Source organism: Clupea harengus, chromosome 9 (genome assembly GCF_900700415.2).
Source record: "Clupea harengus chromosome 9, Ch_v2.0.2, whole genome shotgun sequence".
Taxonomy (NCBI): domain Eukaryota; kingdom Metazoa; phylum Chordata; class Actinopteri; order Clupeiformes; family Clupeidae; genus Clupea; species Clupea harengus.
The window spans coordinates 1,919,942-1,940,128 of NC_045160.1; the positions used below are offsets into that span (position 1 = coordinate 1,919,942).

A 20,187-nucleotide genomic window follows, 5' to 3' on the forward strand; every position below is an offset into this window, starting at 1 on the left:
TAATATTTACCGTTTCAGGGCTAGCAAACTAAGTGAAACATACTCTTTGTACCGTGGATGAAATCTGCACTTACTGTTTATCGGCAACGCCTGCACACCGAGGTCTCTAACACCCATCTTTTTACGAAATCGAAAAAAAACTCCCACACTGGTGAGCTAACACTTTTCTTGCGTGGGTAGAGTGTCACTCCTCTGTCATCTCTTCAGACAGGATTTTGCATGGGAGTAGTGGCCACATAGCACACACTGGCTGATTCTGATTTCCCTTATTTGTCAATCCTTCCTTCCGACCTTCCTTTCTTCCGTCCTTTCTTACGTCCTTTCTTACGTCCTTCCTTCCTTCCTAACGTCCTTTCCTACGTCCTTCCTTTCTAACGTCCTTTCTGACGTCCTAGCCACTCCCTCTAATAAAAAGAGTGCACACAAGATAATAACTTGTTCCCATAAGATAATAAGTTGTGCGTGCAAGATCAAAAAAAATATCACCTTTTGGGACTTTAGGGGCTCCGTAGGAATGCAACGAGGATGGAGGAATCAAGGACAGGACCAGCACAAAAAATGGGATGTGCTTGCTCAGTCAGTCGCGCATCACTTTTAAAAGACGTCAATTACTGATGACACAGCAGCATCACCTCTTACTGCTTAACGGACCCGTTGTTATATACAGCATATAAGAAATTAAGGACTTTAATATCAATCATAACATAATTCTACTGAATGCAATTGCCATCGGAAAGGCAACAAATAACTATTTGGGTTGTTGCAATGATCCAGGTCTACTTTTAATATCATTATTAATCATCATTATTTTCTTTGTGTATTATGCCAAATGCAAACATAACAATTGCTGAGGTCTCCATTACAATTTTAAAACTAGGCTTAATGTGTTCCAAGGTAAATAGAGTACAACATAAAGACATGATTGCACTCCGGCAAGTATTAATCATATACTGACCTTTTAAAGACAGCATGTTAAGAAGGAAAAGTTGTGTAGTAGTGTACTTTGTGTCGAAGTCAGTGAAAATTGCAGACAATTTTGACCTCAATAGAAGGCCTACCATCCTTTAACAAATCCTGCTCACAAGGTGTGGTATTTTACTGTTCTCATGAATGTATTGTTTTCTTTTTTTTTGTTTACACACAATCCTGTAGGCAACAGAATCATCTCTGTTTCATTGAAGTTGGTATATTTTTATGTTTTCTTCTTTTGACTGATAATTTATGTTTGTTTATATACTGCTACATCTTATTTTAAATTGTAGGCTGACACGTGTAGAAAGGGGAGGGGGATTTCCACATTGGAATACATCATGTATTCCAATAGAAAACGCTTCTGCGAAGGATGCTCCTCTGTTCCCTCGCTTATAGGTCCTCGCTCCTCGTTCCTGAGTTCCTCTAAGAGCATTTAACGAAATGAAACGTCCTTCGTGACGTCTTCTTCTTCTTTTTTCTGTTTTATGGCGGGTGGCAACCATCATTAAGGAGCAATACCACCACCTACTATGTTGGAGAATGAACCAGATCGGTTACTGGCACTGGATTATTTATGATATTATAACATGATTTTACCAAATATTTTTAAATATCATGGGTATCGCCAATACCGGTCATCGTGGCACCCCTAGTAGTAACCCTAACGCTAACACAAGGCTAAGGTCTACAGCACATCATAGTATTGCCAGCACTGTGTTACGCACTTCAAAGTGAATCGTCCTCTGCATCTTCAAGTGAATATCGAGGTCAGGAAAAGGCGAGTGTTATTTCCATAGATTTGTATCACAGTATCACGCTGTGGCCACACCATGCTGAGGCCAAGCAAGGACTTAGAGATGCTATGCACTACAGTGCCTGAATAAAAACCCTGAATGAAGGCCTTGAATCAGATGCCTTTGGTTTGTAGAGGCAGTTCAGGCCATTGCACATCTGTTCAGTCTTTTTCTGGTTTGTTGCTTTGAACAGAGGGGGGCGGATTTAAACATTTACTTCTCTTGTAAGGCCCTACAGTGCTAATCCAATCATACTAAACAGTCAAGAATATCTGCAGTATGTACTGATGAAACAAGGCTTTGTCAGTGGATCAATAGTAAGCCCATGCTGCAAACTACCCACTCTGAAGTAAACTTGGACCCTTCTTGTTGAATTCAACTTAAAAGTTTGCGCAGCCTTATTGAGAAGACATCACAGTTTTGGAAGAAAAAGCACACTCACACATACAAACAAAAATAAAATAAAATCAATATTTGGGGAACTATGGGGGAAAAAAAGAACATTTCTTTTTTTTTATTGAGGAGGAACGACTCAAAGGAGATGAGTTTGAGGCGAAAAGTTTCAGCGAGGCACAACGGGAGCGAGCTTGTGCGAGACAGAGATACACATCGACATTAGCCGGGAAGTACATGTGTGGAGCGGCGCCATGTGCCACGCTTCGCCTGTGCCCGGGGACGGGTCTCGTGGGGGGCATATTTACTCAACCATTCATGATGCTGTTGAGCCTGGGCTTTCACAGTCCACAGGCCTGGCTATCCCCCCGTGTAATCCGCGGATACTGTTTGTAATATCTCCTCGCCTGGACCGCCGCTGTCATCCCTCGACACAAAGGATGCCAGTGACCCCTTTACTGAGCTCAGAGTGATGTTTTTTTTATATTAAACTCCCTTCCTCCGCCATAGATGGGGCTCATGACAAAAGTTGGATCCCCAAGCAAGGAGAAAATATTGAAATGTATTCCTGGCATGCCTGGAGAGTAGTTACTCTGTGTTTTCTGTGGTTTCATTCAGCGAGGTTGAAAGCAAGCTAAATAAATAAATAAATAACAATAATATCACCCCCCAAAAACAAAAACAATCGCTCAAACAGCAAATATCCCTTCGTCATAAATTCATCCATTTTCCGGTCCATTACTTTCGGCTTGTGTCGACATCGGTGGGATGGCAGATAACCTTTCGCTGTTTGTCTCCCCTCTACTCCTTTTCTCTCTGAAGGCACCATGGAGGTGAACGCAACGGGGCGGTCGTTCACCGTCAAGAGCACGCTGGAGTTCCAGGTGGACCGGAGCGAGGACGGCGTGGCCTACACCTGTAGCGTCGACCACGTGGCGCTGCTTGCCGCCCCCCAGCGAGTCACGGAGGTCCTGGAGGTCCATTGTAAGTACATGTCAGCTGCAGGACACAGACACGGCACCACAACACATTTTAAATTATTCAACAAGGAACGTTCTCACAGCTCACTGAGGGTCGACCGATAGCATATGTTTGGGTCAGCACTCGTCTCTTCCTTGAGAATGGTGCCAAGAGTCTTAGCAGTGCTCCAACTCTTTCAAGGCTTTAGCAGGTTGAGGTGCTGAGGGTCAAAAAGTAGGTGCATAGCTGGGAATTCCACCAGGCTAGACTTTGGACTTAGTCTATTGAAGTGTTGAAGCTTATCATGTGGAGAGTGTGACCTGTTACACACATATACTGTATACACAGAGGCCCTTCTCCGTCTGGGAACGATGAAACATTCATACACAGGATATATGACATGAACACTTTTTTCCCCCTCCTACCAGACAAGTTTAAAGCCCAAACTCTCAAATCGGTATAAAAGGATGGTAGTTATAAAAAATTCATGCAATATGCTTGACAGTGAAAGAAATATAGATTCTGCTATATGTGCTCAGCATTGCAGTAAATGTGTCCAACTTGTCTGGAGTTATTTATAGGCAAAGCAAGTATTTGTCTGAGTCTATGCTGATATTGGCAGTTGTGGTAGTGAAGCCTGTGTAGTTTTAATGTCAGTAATAATGATGTTTCTGTCCCCTCCAGAATTGCAATATGTTATATGCACCTGCCATGTTGTCTTAGACCAACCTATGGAACATACTAAGCCTCTTTCTATATATTTCTCGTTCTCTCTCTCTTTCTCTCAGATGCCCCTCGTGTGGAGATCCTTCACTCCCTTATATTCCCTCAGGAAGGAGAGTACTTTAAACTGGACTGTGTCTCCACAGGCAACCCATCGTAAGTGTCATGCCCTTCTCTCACAATAAAAACACACAGTTTGCCATTCACAGTCTCAGTGCCGGTGTTCCACAGACATCAGAAGCTGCTGCAGAGTTGCCTCTTCTCTCACAGTCTCACAGTCCCCGCACGCTCTCAGATCTCAGTGGAAAGAAATGAATGGCGGTCCATTTCCATTCTGTGATCTCCTGGAAAATAATAATGATAAATCATATCTTGATATTTGGAAGGGATTTGGTGTGTCTATAATTATAGATAGAGAGTTCATTACGTGCCAATCTTCTGACCTTTCTCCAGAAGCCAGCCCGTAGTCATTAAAATGCTCCCCTCTAGAATATCACAGAAATAAGAAAAAAAGATTACAAATGTGCTCTTTTAATGAATAATGCTATGAACTCTATACCTGTTTCTCAGTGGTGAAAGAGAACTATGCTGTGATGGGGGAGCACTTAGAAGCAGCACTGTATCAAACTAGGCTAACACAATGCCCTCGTTTCGCCTATAGCCCTTTTACCTCACACTTTGTGTCTGGGGTCTCTGAGGTGAAGACACACCATCAAAACATTGCTAAGGTCTGCCGGAAAACTGCATACAAATCTGAACCATATATTTTCTCTGTGTGTCTTGTTTAGCGTTCCAAACATTACACGTTACATTTGTCATAAAGGCCCTGTTTCATGCCAGATGTCTTGGCCAACAAGTATGCCAACAAGTATGCCAAGTAGAGTACTTATAGCTTTTTGGCATTGTTCTCTAGTTAAAATGTGTTCATCTGAAACTGTACTGAATTGAACTGAGTCCCATCCCCTCATTCAGGCCAAAGCCAGTGATATGGACGAAAGACGGCGGAGAGCTGCCTGACGTGGAGCGCATGATCGTGGATGGCAGGGACCTCATCATCACATCACTGAACAAAACTGACAACGGAACGTACCGCTGCGAAGCCAGCAACTCCCTCGGAACCGACATCGCAGAGTATAAGCTGTTTGTATATGGTGAGTGCCTTAACCTCTGTCGCCGGCATTCATGAGCGGTTTAAAGAACAAGTGCGATACTTTCAGCGGCGTAGTTCTCAAGTGCCTATGAGAGTAAATGAATAGAACTGAGTGATTGTCCCTTTCGGTACAAAATGTCTTTTTTGTCTCGTTGTTGTTCTTTCTCTCTAAATGTGTTGGAATGCACTAGTGCAACCCAAGCCTCAGGACACTTAACACATGAGGTGCTCTGAAGAGCGTGCACACTCCCAAAACTTTCAACTGCTCTTGGCCCAGTTTACCTTTTTTTTATTGCATGATAAGATGCAGAAAAGTGCCAAGGATGCAGGATTTAGCACCGTGAATGAAACAGAGCTGGAGGGAAAGATAAGTTGATCCCAAGACAGTGGGGAAACGAACGGGGTGGGATGGGGGGAATCGAGGCGGAAAACCCAAGAAAAACTTGATAATTAAGGCCTCAGCCAGCAAAAAAAAAAAATGCGCTGATAGCATTTGTCAAGTTAAAATTGGAAAGCCAGCGTGTTATGAGAGGGAAATGGCACTAGATTCATGGGCTGGCACTTTTCTGGCGGGTCAACCGAGCCTCCGAGGGAGGAGACTAAGTTTGGAAAGGGAATTAAGTCTCCTGAGGAATGATGGACCTGTTCATCGGCGCAGCAGGAGAGGAAGGCGCTCTCACTCAGCATCCCGTGTTTTCATCTTCTCCTCTCGTGCCTAAGAGCTCCCTCAGCTTTCGGGAGTGAGGGAGGTGGTGGTGGTGGGGGGGGGAGATTTGCTTCCTTATCCTATTTGAGGTTTTGTTCATCCCTGTTCAGCTGTGTTTGGCTGTCTTTTTTTTACCTCAGCTATTTGACTGGAGATACAGTGATGTGATGTCTTCATCAGTTCTAAGCAGGACACAGGTCAAACTATACAACCCCACCTTAGAAAAAGAAAACTGATATAATCGGTGCTTATGAACCTGATATCTTTTACCGGCAACTTCTCCAACCTTGAAAAATTGAATGAAAGCTCTGCAGAGAAACACAATGCAACCGTGGTTCATTGTAAGAAAGAAACATTGTATTCAGTGAGTTTAGAATGAAAGGGCATATAGTAATGTCTGGCTCCATCAGCCCATGTGGTCGCCTGGCTGTAGTTCAGCATGGTGCTGATGCCATACCCATCGATGTAAAAGAACTACAAGTAAACAAATCAAAACAGTTCTCATCCGACCTGTCTTCCTTAAAAAAAAGTTCAAGCAGCCGTTTCATGCAGATTCATTTTTTCATATGTAAATTCAAATTCTGGTAGGCATCAGGAAACACTGTGGGTCTGTGTGAACCAATCAGGAGAACAAACAGACTGGCGTCCCTGCCTGCCAGTTATTGTTACATGTGCACTGCATATTGAAAGGGACTGGGTGGACTCCTGTGGTGGCAAAGTCAGCATGCATACTATCGCTAACAGCATCTTTAATTAGTGAAATTAATACCACTCCAAATGAACTGTAATGAAATGGCTCTCGTGATCCAACCATTCGAATGCACAAAATGCAAATGTTCTGTAGGCTGCCCTCTGGGGTCTAGATTTGCATGCTTTGATTGGCCCTCTGGTGTGTTGCTGACACTGATTAACATTTCATCCAAAGAATCTCCAAAAGCACCCCCAACATTGGACTGTGCTTAATAAAGTCTATTATTCTGTGACATTACCCCTTTGCCGTTCTTTCACATTCACAGACATTTTCATCTTTCTAATCTCCACGTTTTTTTTTTATCCAGTCCTAATTTGTCTTGCCATGTAACAACAGCTGAAGGACAGTAACAAATGCCACACACTTGGAAAGATGCCATGATAGGGCAAGATGGAGTCTTTCTTCTCTGTGAATGCATTTAGAAAAACTACACTGTATCAATCTACTTTTCAAAACTTGTGCAAAAGAAATTGATGCATCTCAGTACAAATCAGCACCACAGAAATATCGTCTGCACTGGAGGTAGAGGAATATGAAAAGCCAGCTTAAAAAGAAGTATGAGAAAGTACCTCATTATCTGCGACAGTAATTCAGCTTGAATGTCTGACTGCGGCAAAGTGATATTTATCAGCCTTTTCGTGGAGTCGTGAAACTTGGCTCAGGAATGAACCTAATTTGCTAATGACACCGGTGCTAAGAAGCAATAAATGTCATCTGAAGTCATACGGTCTCAATTTATCACCATTTGCAGTATTAATCCCGATTTATGAACGTATCCATGCTGAGGTGCACACTCAGATGGTGGAGATGCTCTGTAATACATGTCTGAGACATTTTGTAAGGATGATAAATACTGTCGGAGCGGTAAAAGCAGCCATCTCGGATGGGAAACATCTCATTAGAAATGGACAGTTAATGTGTGAATTTGTCACTTTGAGTCCTTGACACCACCTGACATTCAGAGATTGTGTCGCCACACAAACCTCCTTCAGACAGCCAATGCATCTTAGCACCAGTGGATGCTATAGTGATTACCATGTCATCAAACCAATTTAATATCTGGTATTGCCCATGCTGGTATGATGAATTGTGACTGCATCCTGCATCTTGGCCCGTGGGGAATATAGATCTTACATCTGTGCCCTGTTTTTTTCTGATTATAAGTCAAGTTTATTCTTGACAAACTCCTTCAAAACATACGCTGTCATCTCTGTGGGTAAGCCTACACATCAGCCGTTGTGTTGTTATTACTGGGTCGCGATGCGGGTGAAAATCAATTGCTCCATGTAGTGTCCCAATAACTGTCTTTGTTAAAGGCAAACACATAATTTCTAAAGGTGCTCAGAAAGAGTCTGTCAGTTTTATTTTCATGGAGATACACTCACACTATCGCTTGCCAGTGATACTCTCTGGTATCAAAACTATCTAAACCATAGCTTACTCTCCCACCTTTTTTATTGTCAGTATTTTTTCCTCAGATTTTATGACTCCTACTTTTGATACTCTCTTCATTTGATGGCAGGTATTAACCTGTTTTGCTCGGATTCATGTTTGCTTTGCGCGCGCACGTGCGTGCGTGCGTGCGTGCGTGCGTGCGTGCGTGCGTGCGTGCGTGCGTGTGTGTGTGTGTGTTTCCTTTCATTTTTCTTCTTCATTTTCCTCACTTCCTTTTTCATTGGCAATGCTGCTCTTCTCCACCATCATGTCTCCTTACACAGCCACCCTCTCATGCAAACAAGTCAGCAAAGTCAGCCATTGGCATTACCTGAGGTATGCAATTATTTCTTTTGGCTTCCCTTTCACACTTGGATTCACTAAAGGTACAAATTTTAGATCATAATTTCCATAAAGTAACATGCTGTTGTGCAGACTAATGAGTCAATCATATCTCAGCATAGCAGTTCCTTGTGAACAACAGCATGATCATTTTCTCTTTTCTGAATAAAAACGTCTCAAAGTCCCTTTTTTTGGCAGGTTTTTTTATATACCAGCAGAATGCATTGTACAATGCAATGCACTGTATTGTGAAAACTATGCAAAAGCCTAATGGATTACGCCATGTACTTTTAACTGAACAATTGTCAATGTATTGATGGCCATGTACGCACTCCGGTCATCAAATATCCATCATGCTCTCATGTAATAACTCATGCCAAGGCTTCTTATCTGACTCACAAAGGATAAGTGGCTGAATAAACCACAGCAAGAGCTCAAGGCTGGTCAATATGAATTCCTTGCTTTCCATAATTAGCATCCACAGTCACGATAGGCTTGTGTCAAGAAGGGGTGAACGTTCCCTGTGCATTTGTCCGAACCATTGCCAGTAAAAACAATTAATATCCCTGAACCCACTGCCACTGAAAAATAAATAACGTATGGCCGCTCGACCCTTTTAGTGTAGAAAAAAAATTGATGAAACGAGTCTGAGAGCAGCCATAAACTAGACAGGCGCAATGTGGGACTTTGCACCAAATAGCTCTAAACTGCTGAGTTTCGCGTTTCAAATCCCAGGCCTTATTTAAAGACCTAATTATGTATCTGTCAATCAATTTCTGAACGTGGAAAGCAAGGGCACGGGAGGTATATATATGCCTCTCAAGAAAGTGATCAAAACAGCTTTTCCCTTTGAAGTCGAAGTTAAGGGAAGCTTCCTAACATGCAGCCCCTTTGACTAATGAAGGGGTTCAGGAGTCAACGGTGGAAAGATCCGTTCTTGGAGAAAAAGAAGGGGGGGGGGGGGGGGGGGGGGGCAACACACACACACACACACCACAGCATTTCAATAAACTTGCTGGTTATTTCTCTTCTTTTTTTTATACATTTGTCCTGCTACTGCCCTGTGTTCCTTATGATGATGATGCAGTGAAAAGGAGCCAGGGCTCCAGCTAATCAAATGCAACTGTTCGCACAGATTCCCAGAGCCTAAGGGAATGTGCCCTGCCTGCAGCTCGAGTGGGATGGTATCAGTGTTGTTCTGTTTGAACTCTTGGGGGGGGGGGGGGGGGGGTGGAGGGTGTCGGGTGAGGGAGGGTTGTTATCCTTTTTCTCCCTTTCACTGCTTGCTGTGTCACCCCTACCTCTCAACATCAGACGTGTTGGTAGCGAACAAATCGGGATAAAAGGTTTTGCTGGTGACTATAGACAGAAAAGCCTCTGATGTTCTGTGGAAACTGTTCCTGTCTATCTGTCCAGGTACAAAGACATGAGAGGCATTTAAAGGCCCATTGTCTGCTGGGGGAATCCTAATAACGTACGACAACATCAGAGCAGAACAACCTGGTCCCATACAATGATTTTTTTTTGTCTGTTTTTTTTTGGTTTGATGTGTGTTATAAATCTTTTAGAAGTTCCAGTTTCCTGGACATGTTGTCTGATACCCTATATAAAACAAATTACTGAGAGATTACTCAAATTTAAGTGGAGCTGTTTTGTTGTATATTCTAACTTGCTGCCCATTAGCAGTCATGCACTGTGCTAAAAAAAGTTTCAGAAAGTTGTTTTTGTTAACTTTGAGGCTTCCCTGACACTATAGAGATGATTTCGGTTCTCAGAATGAAAAGGAATGATCAGCTTCTCTCTGTACTTTGAAAACCACATATCCCAGCTGAATATCACACACATTGTTGATGAATATCCTGCGGCTTAAAAGTCTGTTGGCAATTCCAACTCTTGTGCTTTGACATTGTCTTAGAGCATGTGACCTCTACTCATTAACTGTTGAAAGTCTTTGTTTTGTTTGATGAAGTCTGTCCATATTGTGGTCGTGACTGTTTCACATCGTCTTCCCTTTGTTGCCCTCTCCCCAACCCCAACCCCTAACCCTACTTCCTCTTCCGCTTGCATCCATGGCAACAGCCAAAGACTTACCAGGTGCCACGACAGGTAAATATTACCCACACTGCCAGCTGCTGTTGCACCAGCACTGAGGTCATCATTGCGCGACGCGGTGGCGACGGACCCCGGGATCATGCCCATTCTGCCTTCATACCCAGCATGTGTTCAAAGTCACTGTCTTGCATGGCAGCGCTGTCTGCTGGATGCATAACCCACGCCTCAGTGCTCCATCTCGGGCCCAATTTGAGGCAGCACAAACTTTTCGCCCACCCCCCGAGCGGCCTCTTCCGCTTCACAGCTCCTCAGCTCCTCAGCTCCTCATTCAAATTGGAGACAGGAGTGGAGAAAAACAAATGCCACGAGTTTGGGAAGACATTGAGGCGGATAGCGCTTCAGCAAAACCCACAAAAGGGGTGGGTGGGTCAAAGGTTTGTCAAAGCCAAAAAATGAAGCCAACTCTTGATCATGACGAATAGCAGTTTAATGTGTGTTTGCGGGATGTAATGAATTTTCATTATCTGTGGGAAATGTATTGTGAGCTGCCATTGCTCCTAAACAATGCCCACTTATTCAAGGATGTAAACAAAGTCATCATAAATCACAATCTGACAATTTCCGAGTTTACAAAGATTTGGTTAAGGATTTATGGCTCATTTTGCACTGTAGGGGGGTGGGCGTGAAAAGCTTTGGGAGGGGCAGAGATTGGCTAGACTGACCATTCTAAGCATGATACTGAGTGCATGTCAGTGTCTTCGGAGTTGAATGATACCGTTTTGTTATGTCTCATTAGTCTGGTTATTTAAACACTTCTTGCGCTATATTTGTTCAGAGTGCACTGCTATGGCCGGCAGCCATATTTGTTTAACGATAATCATTTGGCTTCCTCACAGGAGTTTTTTTCGCCGTCTCGCGGGAATTCTCTCTCACTTTTTTCCCCCTCCTTGATAATTAGTGGCTGGTAATTTGTGTTTTTTAATGTAATTATAAGTAATGGCCCACATCACATTCCCCACAGAGCAGTGTGAAGGATACTGGCTTTAAGTGTGCGAGAATATATTATACATCGGTGTTGCCTCACAGTTGGTAAAGTCTAGTGTGTTTTTTTCTTAAATGTGTCTCACTCTGCGGTCCCATCTTGCTTGGCGTCACATCAGCCTAGTGTCACCCTCTCCTTTGGCCGCTCCACATGCAGACTCAACAAGTGTCCCCTTGAGTAGTAGTGGGTGGTGGTTATGGTGGGCGGTGGTGATGGTGGGCGGTAGAGAATGGTGTGAATGGGTGGCTTACTCGAATCCATTACACATTGGTGATTGTATTTTTTAGATTCACTCGCTTGTAGTGGCATGTTTAACCCCGATACGAAGTGGCAATGACAACATAATAAGGAAATATTGAATACTTAGTATTCAGTAAAATATCAACGATTCATCTAATGTATGCTGCGTGGCTATTTCATTATAGTGAGGACAAATGAGAAAACCAGCAAATATAGCCTCCTCTAACATCACACTGAAACAGACGCACACTCGCCATATGTTAAGCACTGAGATAATGATTTAGAGAAAGGTGATCTGGCCGGGCTTCACGCCAAAGGTGTCAAGGACACTGAATGAGAGAAATCATAACCATCAACGGAGTCTCCTAGGCAGGAATCACAATGCCTAGATAGGTGAAGGGTGTAAATAATTGACTAGAAATTTGCACACAAGCTCCAGAATAAAAACCATTAATAGAAGTCTGTTCCTGGCTTTATTAAAACATAATGCGCTCTGGAGGATTGGAAACAGAGCCATGTCTTTGTTCCTTCCCTGTCCTCCATCTCTTTCTCACTCTCACACACACAGACTCTGATTTCTATTCTTCCATCTCTTTCTATGCCTTTCCCTCTTTCCCCCCCTCCCTTTCCTCCTTGTCATTCTCTCTCCTCTCAATTCCCTCCTTCCTTTCCTTTCTTCCGTTCTCTCTCTCTCTCTCTGTCTCTCTCTCTCCCTCTCGCACAGACATATTTCTGGTAACAGTCAAACCACGCGACTATGGTGATAGTATTGGTACCAGGGGATATGTTAAATAACCCATTTCTGCTAGAAACAGAGGACAACCCAATTGGCTGGAGCTGGTTCCCTCTGTAATCTCCTGAGTAGAGAAACACTGATTTCCATCTTATTCCTCCATTCCAGACCTGCTTTGCAAATGTCTCCCAACCTGTGGTCCTGCAGCTTCCAGGAAATAAATGGTCACCAAAATGAATATATCTGTCTCACTGACAAAAAAAAAGAATCCCTGATAGAAACGTAGGACTGGGGTGAAATGGACTGAGGTGTACCACTTGAATTATTCAAGTTTTTAACTTTCCACTTATCTTTCTGATCAACTAAAATGTGGAACCCAGTGTGCAGGGAATTATGTTTCAATTGTGAAGCCGTTGCAGTTCGAAACGTTAATTTGTGCATCCATTCGTTTGACTGGAGGTGTCTGGCACGCTCATCATTTATTTACAGGGGCCTTCTGCAGCGATTATCATTTATTCTGGGATTCTTATTGAAATATTTAGTCTTCTGTGGGCTACATTCTGCCTTAGCTTTGGCCCAGGGTAAAGACACCAATTTCATTCAGTGTACTTAAAAGGATTCATGCATACATGTATATACTATTAATATCCTCCAAACAACAAGGGTCAATAAGTTATTCCTGTCCTTAGTGGGTGTAGGGCAGGCTATGCTGGTATATATCTTGTATGTGACTGAAGGGTGGGTGGAATCGATGAGGTATGGAATCAGTCCAAACAGTAAGACACGTAGCTGCACCTCAACCAATAGAGGGAGGAAGGTGCAAAGGTCATTGGGTTGGATTCCCAGTGAGGACACTTACTGGCAAAGTGCGTGTGAAAAGTCTGAGAGAGAAATACATATTAAAGAGGAACAGAATATGGAACATAACTTTAACCTAGCAACTGTGGATTAGCAACAAACTCATTGTACATTGAGATTTTCTCTATTTCGTGTTCATTTTGTTTAAACTTACACACCGAGATTGACCTATGAACCCTACTGGCATCTTTCTCTGTGGTATTTCCAGTTCGTTTGACAAAAAATTCACATTCATTCGTCACTCTTAGGTTCACATTTACTGCTCCACTGCGGTATCTAATTACCACACACCAATGCATACCTAACTGGATTAATACATTAATTAGAACACAAATAAATAAAATCAGGTAGCTGGTCATCTCCCCGTATGTTGGCAGAAAAACTCTCAGGGTCACTTTGACGAGCCCCGGCGGCCAAGGCGAGCCAGCCCCATTCATCAACCTGAGCTAATGAGAGCAGCACTGGCAGCATAACCAGAGGCACGCCGCTGTTGCCGCTACCGCCACCGTAGCGTCTGCTCACTACAGCCCCGATGCGGGACGCTTTTTAAAAGGCAAGGCAACCTCGCCGCGCGGCAGAACACCTCACGCCTCAGGGGTCAAACAGCCATTTCGGAGCTTCCCCCTGAGGAGAGGTCAAGCCAGAGCGTGGCGCCCCAGTTAGCGGGTGACTGCAGTGGAGATGGGCCAGACGTGGGCCAGACGTGGCCCGGGGTCCGCTGCCAGCTGGGGAAAAGTCCAGGAATAAAAGCAGTGGCTGTAGTGCACTTAAGGGGGACACGGTGGCAATGTGTGGGGGTATTTCTAGGAAGGGGTGCTTTTGAGTGAGTGTATGTGCGTATGTGTGTGTGTGTGTGTGTGTGTGTGTGTCGGGCTGGGAGAGGCTGGTGTGTGGAGGACCCGAGGAGAAACTGGCTGCCAGCAAGCGGCTGGTTACTCAAGGAGTTGCCACACCGACTGGGCCTCACCCCACTTGAACTTGCATTCCTTCAAAGCTAAATCCCAGAAACGAATCAGGACCTGTCACGGCCTTCGGACAATTTTCAAAGTTTGCTGCTTTTCACAACTTTGCTCACCCACTGCTATCCACCCTGGAATATAGGCCCTTGGGAGTAAGGGAGGGACAGAGATATATGTATAGTGTGTGTGTGTGTGTGTGTGTGTGTGTGTGTGTGTGTGTGTGTGTGTGTGTGATCGTGTGTGTGTTAGACGGAGGGAATACTCAACTAAAATGTCCTGTTTCTCCAGAGCTTTTCCTCAGCTTCATGTTTTTCAGTATCAGCATTCAGGCGCCTGTAGTGCTGAGCTCAGTGCATGACACAGTGGTATTACCACCTTCTCAGACAGCTGGGCTTTCCAACCATCCCTCTCATAACTCCATCTCTTTTTCTCCTCCTTTCCCCTTCCAGACCCCAACGCCCTTGCCCAGCACGGCCCGGACCACGCCTTAATCGGCGGCGTCGTGGCGGTGGTGGTCTTCATCACGCTCTGCTTCATCATCGTCCTGGGCCGCTACCTGGCCAGGCATAAAGGTAGGGACCTCACACTCTCAGCAGGGGCCGGCTACAGCCGCACCAAAAAAACCACATAGCAAGCATGGAGAGAGTGAAAAATGCTAGCATGCCTATGTAAGCCAGATACCAGTGCCTGTGTGTTGACGTGTCTGTCACCTGTGGGACTGTGTGGACAGGGACATACTTAACCAATGAGGCGAAGGGAGCCGAGGACGCGCCCGATGCAGACACAGCCATCATCAATGCCGAGGGAAACCACGCACATGCAGAGGAAAAGAAAGAGTACTTCATTTAAGACCTCTGTTTTTTTGCCTCTTGTCTCTTTTCTTACCGTCTTACTATCAATGGCAACAAATGGGTTGTGGAGGCCAGAGGAGAGGACTCCATTTTGACTCGAGTCCGACTGAAGTGCTGGCATTTTTTTTCTTCTCTTCTGTCATCCCTGCACACAGAAAAAAACAAACAAAACAAAACAAAAAAAAAAAAGAAAAAGAAAGAGAGAAAAAAACATATCCACTAAGAGGCCACTTTTTACAAGCCACTTGCTGCAGAAAAATGATGCCTTTTTTGTACTGCTACAAACTGTCAAATTAAATTAAACAACAACATACACTCATTTCAGCCCTGTCCCCCCCACCCACCCCGAAACCTAATATTCTCAAGAACATCAAAATAAACACAAAAACATAGATCTTTGTTTGAATCTGGTATCATCGCAGTGCCAATATATATACATATATATATATATATATATATATATATATACAGACATGTGTTTTGTACTTTCCTGTGTTAACTCTAGAAATTAATTATTTTCAACAGAATATCAATTTCTCTGTTACCCTCACAGTATCTGTTATATACTTTTTGCAGATATTTCCAGGAAGCGGCAAGAAATGTGGTTCATCTCAAGTCGGAAAACCTTGGCTTTGCCAATAATTACGCTTTAAGAGAAGAATATATAAAATGCATTAATGTTTTTAATGTGAATCACATGTAATGTTTAATGTGTTTTTTTCTTTTTCATTATTATTATTATTATAATTATAATTATTATTTCAAATGTTACATTGTGGCATTGGATGTTACTTGGAGTGTACACCACGGGTGGAGTAAGAAAAAGGACGTTTGTTGTACATAAATGGACACCAAATAATGCTTACCTGAATAAAAAAAAGCAAAGGAAAAAATGTGAAGCACAACTAAATTAATAAGTGTTATGTAGTGAAATTATACATTTGAGAATTCATTTAAAAAAAAAAAAAAAAAAGATTTCAAAGTATTTAATTTCCACCTGTCATCTCTGTCTGTATGTTCCTGCACTGTTGAGTTTATGCCTTTTGCCCTCTCACAACTATCTGAATATAGAAGCACAAAGTAGAGGAAGGTAAACATTGTCAGGCAGTCTCAGGATCACAGCTGAGTGAAGTTCTGTTCTTTGTTTTTCTTTCGTATTGCTGAAGTTCCTGTTGAACTGTACCTTTGACCAATTATAAAGAATGAGATATCAAAAATTAAAAAAAAAATTAAAAAATTACCCTTTTTTTTTACCACCAACATGGGTGACACTTTACAACATATCAAGTGGAAAAAAATAACAATTGTTTTGTTTACAATACTTATGCCCCCCTTGTTAATACTGCTGTACATTATTTTGCTAATGTGATAAATGGTGAAAAATATTGTTCCGATATGGGGTCCCATATGTATTAAGATTTGTATATTAGAAAATATAGCTATTTAAAGTGTTCCATGCATCTTTTGAATTTCACATCAACAAGGAGCAAGTGTTTCAACACAAGGCATGTAAATACTGTGTAACTATTAAATTCAGTCAAACATAATGTAGATTGTTGCTTTGCTTATCTTTTACAGAAAAACTGATTCAATTGGAGTATGTTATTAGAATTAGACAGAATAAGGAAATATGCCAACAAAGAAGTACTGATGAATTATTATTATTATTATTATTATTAATATTATGAATTGTAAGAAATCTGTCAGTACAACAATCACCATTATTGCCTTTGTGTTTATAACAGACCTATTGGCCCACCAAATCACTGGTGAGGTCAGGCTATCCCTTCAACGTCACACTTTGGAAACGTATTGATACTGTTCATACTTCATTTCTAAGGTAGCTTCTTCCGAGACATTTTTCTACAACATTTGCTTTGCCGTCTTGTTTTGCTTCTATGGTACAAAATTGTGAATGGTTTGCTTTTTTTTTCAGTATTAAATATCCATTTTTCAAAACAATGCCTCTGTAAGAAAAAGGGAAAAGTGAGGAAATGAGTAAAATATGCACAACCGTCTGTCTGTTCTCTTTCTTTAACACTGGTGACTGTACAAGCTTTGTATACTGCTCCTATACTGTATTCTGTCTTCATTAAGATATCCATTGATAATATCTTTGTCAAACAATGTGTGTTCTTGTCAAATGCTTTCTTCTGCTACACTGATTGTTTTTGAGTGTTATCTTGTGAAGGGAACCATTTGATTCAGAAATTGACACCATCTTAGGATGTGGTTATAAAAGAGGCTAAATGGTTTGGTTATCTTAGTAGGAGACATTCTGTAAACTACACAAAGTCTATGCCCCAGACACATAAACTGGAAAATGTTGTACTGAGTGTATACTGGGATGTTCCATTTTCAGAGTTAACAGTGAAAATGCACATAAACGGTAAACATAAATCAGATAGTTGGTAAGTTTAAGATCGGATAGACACGAAAGTGGACTCTGGTGTGGTCTAATATCAGTGTCTATTGGTTGTATAGAACTCACACACACACACACACACACACACACACACACACACACACACATATACGTCTTAAAGCTATACAGTGAATGGTAATGGTGAACAACCTTACTGGCTTAGTTGTAGTCATATCATTTTATCCATATTTACCTTTCAAACGGCCCTCTACAGCACAGGCTGCTTGGGACTTTGCATAGTGTATTGAATGAGAGCATTGCAGTATTTAAACCTGGCAGACACCACTAAAAGGAGAGCCTTTGTTAGCTGTATGAAATGTATGAAATGTGCCCAACCAATTGGCAAGCAAGCCAGCCCATTGATAGAAATGATATGGGCACCATCAATTTGTGGAATCTAGACTACCTTATATGGGATAGCAATAGTATGACATTTGCTTTTAAATATTGCTGCCACCTACAGATATATATACAGTATTTCTGACTAAAAGCACTGCAACCTCATCAATATTAATTAACGTGTCTGAATTTAGACAAAAAGTTTCACTAGGAGTTTCCTGTTAATTCATACACTTTGTATCTACAGCCAGTCATTCAGTAACTGATATATATTTTCAGTATTTAGTCAACAACCTCATTCACATTAAATGTGTTGTGCATATGCTCTGCTATGATAAACAACACTGTTTGTCAGTCTTAATTACCCATTAGTTTACACTGTACGTGCTGTGATATGTTTTTCCCCTCTCGCCGAAATGTTAAATTAGTGAAGTGGAAGATACAGTAATGAGTTATTGATGAATATCTTTTTCCTGCTATTTACGATATATAAACATGTTCTTTCCTTGTCAAGTAGTTAAGTCAATAGAAGATTTGTTATAATCTTAAACAGACCAAATAAATCCCTCTTCTTTATACTTCTCGAGCATGATAATTGTGTTAAATAATCTATGCTGTGAACCGACTGGGATCTGTGGGGTGGGGGGGTAGTCCTTTGAAGATAAAACAGGATTGCAAAAAAATGAGGATAACATGCGTCTGACCTGAAAACCAGTCTCAGGAGCAGAGATTGTGCGCTTCAGAGAAACCATCCTCCGACATCTTAGGAGTGTCCTTCTGAGGCCCATCTCCATAGCAGCTTACACCTGTGGGACTTCAATGAGCTCGCAAATCAAGGGCTCCACGGTCTTGAAGTTTACACAAGGTGGTTGGGGAGGTATTATTCTTTTGACCTCCGATAGTCCAACCGGTGCGACCGTCGGGCACATGGGAGGTCATGTTATTTCTGTACAATCGATAGACACGTTCTGAGGTCAATGACACTGGAGGGAATGGCACGGCCCTGTTTGCAAATGAAGCACATAAACACACATTCATCCAGCTGTGTAACTTCTGGGCGCACTTGCCACCTCCTGTAAATCACTTGTGTCAGCGCTTGTGGCCGTGATTTGTTTAGTCGGCACATCCTGATGACATTAACACGCCCTGATTCCCCATAGAGCGCTGATAATAAGGCAGGGTAGTTACACGGGCAGAGGATAGGTGTGGGCAACACGCTGTTATGCCGTAATGAAACCCCCGCCAAGGCCATAACAATGGCACAGAGCTCTAGCTTAGCAGCGTGTAGTCACACATAAATACATCTTTGCAAGGACGACCGGGGGAGAATGAGGCTTGTGATTATTGCCCCTCAGAGCCATCTGATGAAAGCAAAGGCTTTGTGTGCGTCAGTGAAAATGTGAGTGGTAATTATTCTCAGAGAGCCAAGACCTAATGCAGCCAATGCCAGTAATGCTTGGAGAGAGGAGTTGCTCTCGGGTCATCTCTCATGGGTTGCTGCTCTTCTGCATTCAAGAGAGCTCAAACAAAGGCCTACATGACACTGGTGGAGAGCACTGGTGAGGCCACACATTTAATATGGAGGCATTACAGTATGGAGATGAACTGGTGGTTATTCCACCCATTCTTCCGATCTCAGCCTGGTGTGCAAAATGTACAGCCAGCATGCGGTTACTTTTAAAATTATTTCTTAAAGTAGACCAAAATGAGGAAAAGAATGGCTTTCATTGCAAGGCCTGCTTGCCCTTCTAAGGATCACTGAAATTAACCTGCTATTGATTTGCTCAGTGAGCTGGTCTAAGCGTGCCTCTTCCAGCGTCGACATTTCTCTGTACTGCTTTTGTCTTTGTTTATTTGAGTCAGTCATAATTATTCAGGCATGATGCATCTAAAAAACGCATGTCTCTCCTGAGGCTGTTTCAGGTTAATTAAAAATTCACCATTAGCGGAGGGCCTGAAGCGCGCTTAAAAAGAGGACTCTTCTCAGCCATCACGAGGGAGGAAGTGAAACGCCAAAAAAAAGGGGAGAAATTAATAAATAAATGGATGAATAAAGCAGAGAACCTGTGGCATGAGCTGTAGCAACACAGTGGAAAAAAAGGTGTGCCATCTGTTTGTAGCTGTGCATCTAACAGTTTTCCCCATGCAATCACTGGAGACTTAATTAAAATGAAATGGTCTCTCCTCGGGTTAAAAAAAGGAATGATTCATGGCGGCTATGACTGTGCACTAGCTCCAATTCTGAGTGCTCCAGGACCCCAAAAGATGGGATCGCTCACACTCCATAATCTATGTCAAGCACACCAAAATGTGATCAATTGAAATCGGGCCGGCAGTGTCAAGGCTGCAAAACGATGGGGTGCATTTCTTAAAAGGCCCGATCGTTTTCAGAGCCTTGCTTCCACTTAATGGGCCAACTTCTTTCCTCTACATACTTGCTTTATTTAAAAAGAAAAAAACATC

General features: G+C 42.6%; 1 protein-coding gene across 6 annotated transcripts in view; it reads left to right on the forward strand.

Moving 5' to 3' along the window:
* The window catches only part of cadm2b (cell adhesion molecule 2b), a 134,202-nt gene extending 117,115 nt beyond the window's left edge, over positions 1 to 17,087 (forward strand). Inside the window, exons 6-12 of one of the 6 annotated variants that reach the window (XM_031573020.2) lie at positions 2,982 to 3,143; positions 3,908 to 3,998; positions 4,815 to 4,993; positions 10,305 to 10,331; positions 14,559 to 14,681; positions 14,840 to 14,945; positions 15,537 to 17,087. In XM_031573020.2, coding sequence (XP_031428880.1) covers positions 2,982 to 3,143; positions 3,908 to 3,998; positions 4,815 to 4,993; positions 10,305 to 10,331; positions 14,559 to 14,681; positions 14,840 to 14,945; positions 15,537 to 15,663 — 815 coding nt within the window. In that variant the 3' untranslated portion in view covers positions 15,664 to 17,087. Of the gene's footprint in view, positions 1 to 2,981; positions 3,144 to 3,907; positions 3,999 to 4,814; positions 4,994 to 10,304; positions 10,332 to 14,558; positions 14,682 to 14,839; positions 15,272 to 15,536 lie in introns of those variants that run through there. The other 5 variants (XM_031573024.2, XM_031573022.2, XM_031573021.2 and 2 more) reach the window with 5 other exon arrangements.
* The last annotated feature ends 3,100 nt before the right edge of the window (positions 17,088 to 20,187 follow it).